Raw genomic sequence first — 11,079 nt, forward strand, 5'->3', positions numbered from 1 at the left:
TGCCACAACTATTGAAGCCCGCACGCCTAGAGCCCGTGCTCTGCAACAGGAGAGGCCACCGCAACAAGAGGTCCATGCACCACAACAAAGAGTAGCCCCTGCTGGCCGCAATTAGAGAAAGCCTCCATGCAGCAACGAAGACCCAAAGCAGCCAAATAAATAAATAAATAAAATTTATGGGGGGAAAAAGTAACAGCTATTTCAGGGACTTTGCTGATGGCGCAGTGGATAAGACTCTGCTCCCAATGCAGGGGGCCTGGGTTCGATCCTTGGTCAGGGAACTAGATTCCACATGCATGCCACAACTAAGAGTTCGCATGCCACAACTAAGGAGCCTGCCTGCCGCAACTAAGACCCTGCGCAACCAAATTAAAAAAAAGAAAAAAAAAACTAACAGCTGTTTCAGAACAATGTTAGTATACTTAACACTATTGAACTGTATGGTTAAAAATGGTTAAGATATTTCTAGTACATAATACAGCTAATAATACTGTATTACATATTTGAAAGTTGCTAAGAGAAAAAAATCTTAAATGTTCTCACCACAAAAAAGAAATGGTAATTACATGACATGATGCAGGTGTTAGATAACCTATGGTGGTAATCATTTTACCGCAACTAAGACCCTGCACAACCAAATTAAAAAAAAGAAAAAAAAAAACTAACAGCTATTTCAGAACAATGTTAGTATACTTAACACTATTGAACTGGATGGTTAAAAATGGTTAAGATATTTCTAGTACATAATACAGCTAATAATACTGTATTACATATTTGAAAGTTGCTAAGAGAAAAAAATCTTAAATGTTCTCACCACAAAAAAGAAATGGTAATTACATGACATGATGCAGGTGTTAGATAACCTATGGTGGTAATCATTTTTCATTACATAAGTTTATCGAATCAATGTGTCATACACCTTAAACTTACGTGATGTTATATGTCAGTTATATCTCAATAAAGCTGGAATAAAATGGTTAAGATGTTAAATTTTATGATTTTTTTTATCAAAATAAAAAATATATTAAATCTTTAAAAAGTGACAAGACAAAAGTGGAGCTGGACTGTTGCTGACTAATGGATGTAGATGCCAGAAAACAGCTTCTTGATAACAGATACAATTTAAAACACTAAGCCAAGGAAAGGGAAATTTACCTCAATGTGAAAAAGAAAATTAAGTTTAAAAGTAGAAAAAGGTTAAGGATTTTTAAAATTAGTATTTCCTACATTTTATAAAATGACATGCTTTATGAGTGTAATTAAAATTTTTTAATTTTAATAACTGAAATAGTTTGTGTCTCTAACTCCTCAAGTTTATATAATACTACTTAAGTTTGGCTTTCTATAATTACAATGTAAGATTCAAATTAATCAGTTCTTAAAAGACTTACCTTATTAGCTTCTTTTGTCACTATTCGATTAAGAAACTTCATCATAATTGTTGGTGCCACAGGGTTGAAACTGTGAAAGTTTTACAGAGAAAGATAGTGGTTATGTGATTAATTTAAAAATACAGTATGTATATGAAATTTTAAGCAGAAATTTCATTCTTACCTAATATTTGATATAGCACACTCCTCCTGAATTTCTTTGGGAAACAGTAACCTTTGATTATTACCTCCACTGAGACTGTCAGAGATTATAAATATTAGAGGACATCGACCAATCTGCACGTACTTCCTAAAATAACAAAAGATAGCAAGCAAGGTTGAAATTTAAACCACCTGCCATTTAATCTGAAGTTTTAAAAAAGTTCACTGAAACTCACCTCAGAACTTCATGTAAAGTATGAGAATCTCGATAAAACTGGTTAGGTAAATCCTACCAAAAACAAAGGAGAAACATTAGCTCAGTTTTATTCCCATGTAAATTTATTTTCAGATTTATATTTACCAAAACAGGAGAAATGTAGAAAGGGAAACATCAAATAGCTGATGTCCTAAATAGTAATACACATCAATGGGATTTTGATAGCAAATTCCTTAGGATCACTACAGATTATTTTACTAAGACGTCACTTTCTAAATATTTTTTGCCTTTCTATACGTAGGCCATTAAATTTTTAAAGTTCATTAACCTATAGCTACTCTATCCAAGTTTACTGCAAGAAACTTTAGGTTTCTTCTATCGCACAAAGCCTTTATGTTATATTTTACCAGTACTAATACTATGGAGACAGTAAATGTCATTATCACATAAAATATATCTTACAATTGTTTACTCAATAGTTATAGCAGAATTTCAAAAGCTGTCCTTACTTCAACTAGAATTATCTTCTTATCAGTTCTCAGATCATCTCCAAGCATTCGTAGTTTGTTATATTTTGTCGCTCTTAGTAGAAACTCTTTAAAAACTGCTATCTGAGACTGATAAGGAAATACATGGAAGCTTGATTCTGAAAGGAAACATATTTAACACTTTTATTTTCAACCAATTATATACACATCAATATTATACATATGTACATAATATAGATATACGTTAATGAATACATTTACATATACATGAAGGAGCACACTATTGTAGACTCTTTTTCATTAGGCAAAACAGTTCAAATTTAAAATATTCATTTCAAAAGACAAAAGTCACTATGAACAACAGTAACTTTTCTGTACCAATGAATGTAATATGGAGTTAACTGATTTCAGAACACAGCTGTTAGTATAAAAGTCATACAATTGGTAAAAATATTTATGGCTCTGCCTACACATTGAAGATTCTCCCAATTAGTGCATAACTATAAATGAGCTGTTTTCAATAATAGTAAGTTTTGGGCTTCCCTGGTGGCAGTGGTTAAGAATCCGCCTGCCAATGCGGGGGACACGGGTTCGAGCCCTGGTCTGGGAAGAGATCCCACATGCCGCAGAGCAACTAAGCCCGTGAGCCGCACCTACTGAAGTCTGAGCGCCTAGAGCCTGTGCTCTGCAAGAGAAGCCACCGCAACGAGAAGCCCATGCCCCACAACGAAGAGTAGCCCCCACTCTCCACAACTAGAGAAAGCCCATGCGCAGCAACAAAGACCCAATGCAGCCAAAAATAAAAAATAAATAAATCTATTTAAAAAATAATAAGTTTTAATGACAAAAAGAGAATGACTGATTAGTGAATTTGGGAATAAGGGAAGAAATACTTTATACAGAAGACTGTAAATAAAGACTTCCTAACAGGATAGAAAGCCCAGAGATAGACCCACGCACATATGGATACCTTATCTTTGATAAAGGTGGCAGGAATGTACAGTGGAAGAGAAACCCGTGCACTGCAATAAAGACCCAACGCAGCCAAAAAAAAAAAAAACCCGACTTCCAAGATTGTCAAAAGTAATGTTACTGTTAGAAAGCAGTAAAATTTCCAAGAGTATGGGATACTATGAGCATAAGGGTATTGTAAGGCCAGCAGGTCCGGGGAAGGGCCCAGGGAGCCAGACGGAACCCCCACCAAAGTGGCTGATGCAACCAACACCTGACATTGCCACACCACTCGGCCCGGTCTTCCCGCTCCCCGAGGGGCGGAACCAACGGCTCTGAAGCTGATGCAACCAACACCTGACATTGCCACAGCACCTGAGAGATTACCAAAAAAGGGCTGCTTCACACAGCAAGCACCTCCCCTGAGTCCACCCCTATAAATTTTGTTCGCGCCCACACCCAGGCGCGACTTCTCTGGCCCCTTTCTCTCGGACCAGTGAACCCCACCCAGGAGCATTCCCAAATAAAGCTTGTTTAAGCTCTCCTCCGTTTTTGGTGCCGTTCCTTACAGGTATGCATACTAAAGATACAGTACGCACAGAGAATATTAAAGAAGAGCCTGAAGAAAGAATTTTGAGGAATACTGCACATTAGAATATAATCATCCTTCTACAGAACCCCTTGCACTTCAAAATGGCCTAGGAGATTTGGATACCCCTAGCTTAGTTACCTAAAGCAGCAGTAAGACAGATATGAAAGTTAAAAATGATCGTGCTGGAGTTTATGAGCATATATGTGAAGTTATACCATACTACGTCTTTAAATTGATACTATCATTATTTTTGGATGTTTGTCTTAAAGCCCCCTTTCGAATTCCAAAGACCGTCTTTGCCTTATACTTTGATTTGATTCTAAGAGGTCTGATCTAAACTCTCGTTTGGAGGCAAGTTACTTTAACATATTTTAAGGCTTGATTTACATTTAAACAAAGAGTACATTTATACAGCCAGAGCCTGGGAAAAAAGTACATAAGTAATGCAAACTGATTAGCTTGTTATGTAACAAAACAGTTAAAACATTTAATCCTTAAAAACATCCCACTCTCCTTTGCTGGAGGGACCCTTCCTTCTCCTAAAATTACTTCTCTCTGAACCTAGGAAGTATGTGAGAAAACACACACATATAGTTTCATCTGATTGCTACTCTGACTTTGTGAAGCAGTTGGTAGTGGGCAAACGCCAGTCTAGTGTAGAGGCGGCAATATATACCTTCCTCTCAAAAACATATACCCTGGGACTTCCCTGGTGGCACAGTGGTTAACAATCCACCTGCCAATGCAGGGGACATGGGTTTGAGCCCTGGTCCGGGAAGATCCCACATGCCACGGAGCAGCTAAGCCCGTGTGCCACAACTACTGAAGCCTGCGTGCCACAGCTACTAAAGCCCGCGTGCCTAGAGCGTGTGCTCTGCAACAAGATAAGCACCTCAGTGAGAAGCCCATGCATGGCAACGAAGAGTAGCCCCTGCTTGCTGCAACTAGAGAAAGCCCGCGCACAGCAATGAAGACCCAATGCAGCCAAAAATAAATAAATAAATTTAAAAAACAAACAAACAAACAAAAGAACCCATACACCCAATAGGATCTTAGAAATCTTAAAGATATAGATGGGGGGCTTGTTACAAACCTCCTGTAGACCAGACTTTCCCCAGTATTTCCATTACCTTCAGAGTAAACCTTACCAGGATTAAATATCTCCTTGAAATCATCTTTTTGGAATTGTGGTAAAACTGGATTAATCCACTCTTGTACTTGAATACCATGCTCCTTTGATAGTATTTTTATAGTTGTTGTTTTTCCACATCCAGGGGGTCCTGTTATTAATAAAATAGATCCACCCTAAAACCAAACATAAACATGAATAAAAAATCAAAATCATTGGAATGCTAGAATATTATGTATGAATATTCTTTTTAAATGTTTATTACCTCTACAGATATTTACTGAATGTCAGGTATAAGCAGACTAAATTTCACGATGCTAGCTGGAATAAACCAGCTTTAGATAAGAGAATTTTATTTCCTGAACTTCTAAGTATAGTTTCTGATAATTCCTCAATTCTTGCATTGTGTTCCTCCCAAGGACTACTCAGTAGCCAAATTAAAACAATTTCAGCTAGATTAAAGAGGTAATGTCTAAAACAAGTATTTTTAGGGGTTACCTGAACTCATAAAATTCAATCTTAATACAGACCTCTCTTTGGATTATATACTTCAATATTATATAAGTATAATATTCTTACGGAAAAACCTCAGTTTAGATATCAGATTCTTTAAGAAATGTATATTAAGGGCTTCCCTGGTGGCGCAGTGGTTGAGAGTCCGCCTGCCGATGCAGGGGACACGGGTTCGTGCCCCGGTCCAGGAAGATCCCACATGCCACGGAGCGGCTAGGCCCGTGAGCTATGGCCGCTGGGCCTGCGCGTCCAGAGCCTGTGCTCCGCAACGGGAGAGGCCACAACAGTGAGACGACCACGTACCGCCAAAAAAAAAAAAAAAAAAAAAAAAGGAAAGAAATGTATATTAAGAAACATATTACCAGGAACAGGACTCTAAAGATAGACTAGAGGATGCAGCTCCCAGTAACATTCCCTCATTCAGTAAACCTGATAAAAAAAGTTAAAACTGAAAATTTATCAGGGGAAGATGTCCTACATATAATGGTGGGCTGCAATCCTTGCTCATTTGTTTACTTTTATTAACTACAGTAAATAAGGGCCTGTATACTTGGACCTAGAGAAGAGCCAGTTACACTTTAATTTTATTATTTATTTATTTATTTTTTTGTCATGCTGTGCAGCGAAGGTGAAGGCAACTGTTCTAGATTTTAAAAGCCCTAAGAGATAGAACAATCAAATGTAATGGGTGGTCCTTGATTAGATACTGGTTGTAACAAACCAGATATAAAAGACAACTGGAAAAATGTGAATATGAACAGAGCATTAGATAACATTAGAGAATTAAATGCCAAACATTTATAATTTACATTAAAATACTCATGGGTGAAAATGATGAGTATTTTTACAGGTACCTGAATGTTCACTTACTATTCTATTTTTACTATTCTATTTTTTCTTTATGTTTCAAGAATCTCAAAATTAAAAAAGTTTAAAAAGAGAGAGAGAGAATATTCTAGCTTGGGGGCCAAGGGTAATTATGGAATTAGGAAGTGAAAGAAAAAACATAAGCGTAGGATGAATGACTATTTTAGGTTATATTTAATACGAAAACTAATACGTAATTTGCCTGCTTGCTTTAGTGTGATATGATCTGATATGCTAAATATATTAGCCCCCTGATGGTTTACTATGCTTTATATATAAGAGGGAAAAAGAGGTACAAGTCAAGGGGAAAACGCAAAGTCTCTTGAGTCTTTTAATGACAAAGAAGTAGTAAGGCCAGACAGCTTTCTACTGCAGATGATCTGGACTTATGAGAAAGTCAACATGAAAGTTTTTAACTTCTTATAACCAACCAGAGAAACATTTGAGGCCAAATATTTTTAAACACATTTCTTAGTTAGTTACCTGTTTGTGCTGCCTTTCTAAGACTTCAGCTTTTAACCAGGTTTCAACTTCTTCAATTTTCTTTTTATGCACAGCAAGTTCATGCTAAAATTTTCAAGTTTAAAATAAAACATTTTAACTCAAAATTTTTTGATACATCAGCACAGGTTAATCTACACGTTTTTAATGAAAAAAACTAGAAACAAGTAACATGATATAGTAATAAAAAGGTCCTTTTGATTATACTTAATTCAATTCTTTATACTGATATGGAAAAATTCTATTCTTAAACTGACCCCAATATATGAAAATTTGAGGCACATATGCAATTATAAAATATTTTAAAATCCTGTTATACATTTTGGGAAGGGAATAAATAGGGAGGGGTATTACATTTAGCAAAAAATTAAATGGATCAAGTCTATGTTGGGGGTAAAATTAAATCAAAGACAAATAACCAATGGTATACCTTCTGAATAACTGTTGGGAAAATTTGAGCCTTGGAATATAAAAAACCTAGAAATTATTATTTTTTTTCTAATTCATTTAGGCAGAAAGATTTTTATGAATATCTGAAAATGCACATCCCTCTCCTTCCTGAAACTAAATTACGTAGACTTGTTTGTATGTCATTTATTACCTGCGTTTCTGGTTTGTATTTATCCACCCATGGTTCATTTTCTGACAGATATTCTTTTGAATTTTCTAGACCATAAATCTGCTTTGAGGAAGATAGGTTTCCTCTTTTTCTAGCTGGAAATTTGCTACTTTCTACTGTGGAAGGCACCTTTTTTCTTCTAAGGCTTGAGTTATTCACACCTAATGATGTGGCAGTAATAGTAGAGATGCTTGTAGTCTCTGAAAAATCATCAAATGATGAGTCTACCCAGTTTGTTATCTGAAAAAAAGAAACCATGTAAACACTATTACATTTTTTTTGCATCTATTCCCTATATAACTAAACGACTCTATTAAAAAAATTCTTATACTTGTAACATTTAAAATAAAAATCTCACAAATTAGCTCTTTAAATAAAATTGACTCTGTATTAGTCATTTTTCTACTTTACAATAAGCATAAATGTATACTTATCTACTTGACCATGGTAATGATGGATGTCATATAAATGAATATAGAATACAAACTTAATTCTTTTTATTAATTATAGTCTTCCCAGAATAAAGATTAGACTGATACTTTAAAAACTCATTTGTATCTCTGAAACACAAATATTAAAATTACCTACCAAAAAAAGAAGTAAAACAATAAAGAAAAAAAGGCATTATTTTAACTATGTAGAGCGGTAAGAAAAGTAACACTTCTGCCTTGACCAGGTTAATACATTCACAAACTAAGAACCATTTTATACATTCAAATAATCCCTACCGGCTTTAAGATATGTGAAGATAGGTCTAAGAATACTGACACTATGAATAGTTTGTAATTATGACTTGATTATATTTTTCTTCAGCTCATGAAGCAACTAATATGTTTATGAAAAGGAGGCAGGCTTTCCAGGGAGGGTGATTTGTCAGATTTGTTTAGGAAAACGAGTACTAGTTTAACAGAGCAGGAAAATCAGTGAGTTCTATTTCATGGTCTTCTAGTCTATAGAAACTATTAACCCCTCTACGTTTCCCTTCAACACTTCCTTTTCTTTAAAATCCTTTGTAAGAATACACACAGAGAAATGCTAAATTAAGCAATTTTAACCTAAAAATATTTGAGCATTAAAAAGTGTTCTTTTTTTAATAATTAGAATTTTAAAAGTGGACTTTTTCTTAACATTCCAACAGTATAAATCTAAAAAAATCTAGCTTAGTACCTGACTTTTGTAATTCCCTGCCTGGCTAACAAGATTATATTTTCCTTGAAGAATACTCAACCATAGTTGTGAACCATTTATTTGACAATGTTCCTTTCTGGGAGACAAACAAAACAAAAAACAGTGGTTGGAGCTGAAAGTAGGCTCAGGAGGAGCAATACTTTCAAGTATTTTATGAATGCGAAATCAAACTTCATTCCTCTTATAAACAGAATCTAGGATTATGATCAGCAGTGGGTAAAGAAATGAAGACTTCTTGGAAAAAAAATTTTAGTCATAGCTACCCAATTTATTTCCTCCTCTTTAAAAAGACTATTACTAGTACTACAATTTTGGCCCCTTTCCTCTATTTTTAAGAGTACATAAAAATATTAGTAGTAGTAAAACTCTTGATAGCAATTCTGATCTAGCGATTCCAATCTCCATGTTACTTATACATTTTACAGTTTTCTTATGTAAATATGGATTTCCATTTACTTTTAAAAAAAAGAGGAAGAGGAAGAGAAACAGCAAAGTTAAATAATTCACTTAGAGTAAGAGAAAAATCAGATCCACCACTAGGAAAACAGCTAACTTTCAGTATACTGTCTGATACCCATCCTACCCACCCGCTAGCCTTGTTGAGAACTGGCACATTGAACCACCTAATTTCTAAGAAGCAGGGTTTGTTGTTAAGCTATAACACCAACTACAGCTCATGTATTTCTTTTTCTTCTATTGCTCTTTCATTCAAGAGTTTTCAGCCTTTTCTTTGTGACCAGGATTGTAAATAAACATTTTTTCAAAATTAAGGTTGTGTTTTCAGTGTACAGTTGTTTCACAATTTATTTTTGAACTTTTTAGATCACTAATTACAACAAATACTGGGCACCATTACTCTCATAGCAGTAATAAGTCATTGGGAACACATATAAAAATTTATAACTCCTTTTGGGCAGTTATCACATGGCCATTTTAGTGTATCATACCTTTGTGGAAGATGCCTTTGGTCTAAGAAAAGTTTTTGACATTATAAACTTTAATAGTTCCCATCCGTAGTATACAACCTGTAGTACATTAAAGTATAATTCACCTAGAGGAAAAAAAGAAAAAAAGTCTCAAATTAAGAAAAACTGTAAAACAGAAATAATTAATATATATTGATAAAAATCAACGACATAATAAAGTTAAGGCTCAAGAACTAGTGAAAGAGAACACAGCAAACATACATGCAGCAAGAAATCAAAATACTAAAATAAATTTTACTTTTAATGACTATAACTGTCAAATTATCTGTGGTGATGTAATGTTTTTCCTACAAACTCAATAATGTATTAGAGAAAACAGAAAAACTACACATTTGTGAACCTATCTTTTGTCATTAAGAAAAATTAAACAATTTTATTTGTGTAGTTTTCATCTGAAAATTAAAGTTCCCCACATTTCAAATTATAAAATTTCAAAAAATTTTCCAAAATTTCAAAAATAATAACAAAAAAAGCACCATACAATGAATTCAGACTTATCACTTACTTTGGACAAAGACTTTATATCTTACAGTAAACTTTTTCTATAACTGTTGTTATTTGAATACGTTATTACGAAATTTTTTGGCAACACTGCTTTCTGACTTTCATAGTTCTTCAATGTTTATACAAACTAGTGAACTCACCAATTTTAAGTTAGCCAGAAGGAAAGTTTTTTAAGGTCTACAAACCTGTAAGCTGAGCTTTATAGTTTGGAGTCACACATAATTTATGTGTAAATACTTCCACACACTAGAAAACAAATCATACACACACACACACAAATTGTTCACGACTAGAGAAGTTTTTGCTTTGCGGTTTCAAAGAGATACATAGGTGGAAAACACAGAGTTGGCAGCTCGAAATAAAAGATGCAGACTGTTGTTATAGTCAGGACTCTAGTCGCTCTTTGAAAGCAAGACTGACAGTTACCTCCTTGAAAAAGCAGGCAATTGTCCTTGATGGTACCAGGTTTCTGAAATGAGACGTCAGAGACAGAGAAGAGAACCTGAAGAGTATTTCTAGCAAACCCACCACCATCCTACACACTGCACTGGGGATACTAAGCTCACATATTCGTCCAACGTAATACTGCTAGTCAACGTAAAGCCGAGATGAGCTCGCGTGCCCCGGCTCCAGGCCAGAGCTCTGCACCCCGACCCGTCTCATCCCCAGATGGGGTGGGCAGGTCGGGAGGAAGAGCCATCAGAGTCTGGGAAGGCGAGAAGGCAGAAATGGACTCGCGTCTCTACGACATATATACACCGCAGCCCCAGCCGCGGCAGCCTTACCTTCCGGTAGCTGCATCCCCTCATGGGCCGAGAGGAGCGGTGGAGCCCAGGCTCAGCTCCAGGTGCAAGGGATGCCACCCAGCCCTAACCAGGCTCAGCGCGGAACCCTCTTGGAGGTCCCGCCTCCCGGGGACCTTCCAGGTCGGTCGGCGCTTCCGCGACACAGCCCGAAAGGCGGGGCCTCCTAAGGAGCTACTGTCTTAGGCA

At 35.7% G+C, this 11,079-nt stretch overlaps 1 protein-coding gene across 2 annotated transcripts in view; it reads right to left on the reverse strand.

Annotated features, from left to right (window-relative positions):
• The window catches only part of RAD17 (RAD17 checkpoint clamp loader component), a 30,372-nt gene extending 19,375 nt beyond the window's left edge, over nt 1–10,997 (reverse strand). For both annotated transcript variants that reach the window (XM_024756202.1, XM_024756203.1), the window contains exons 1-9: nt 10,873–10,997; nt 9,545–9,648; nt 7,392–7,649; nt 6,773–6,856; nt 4,929–5,085; nt 2,259–2,395; nt 1,769–1,821; nt 1,555–1,680; nt 1,392–1,461 (exon numbers count right to left, since the gene is read on the reverse strand). In XM_024756202.1, the coding sequence (XP_024611970.1) occupies nt 1,392–1,461; nt 1,555–1,680; nt 1,769–1,821; nt 2,259–2,395; nt 4,929–5,085; nt 6,773–6,856; nt 7,392–7,649; nt 9,545–9,648; nt 10,873–10,888 (1,005 nt within the window). In that variant the 5' untranslated portion in view covers nt 10,889–10,997. The remainder of the gene's footprint in view (nt 1–1,391; nt 1,462–1,554; nt 1,681–1,768; nt 1,822–2,258; nt 2,396–4,928; nt 5,086–6,772; nt 6,857–7,391; nt 7,650–9,544; nt 9,649–10,872) is intronic.
• Between the last annotated feature and the right edge of the window lie 82 nt (nt 10,998–11,079).

Source organism: Neophocaena asiaeorientalis, unplaced genomic scaffold, assembly GCF_003031525.2.
Source record: "Neophocaena asiaeorientalis asiaeorientalis breed wild unplaced genomic scaffold, Neophocaena_asiaeorientalis_V1.1 scaffold376, whole genome shotgun sequence".
NCBI classification, from domain to species: Eukaryota; Metazoa; Chordata; class Mammalia; order Artiodactyla; family Phocoenidae; genus Neophocaena; species Neophocaena asiaeorientalis.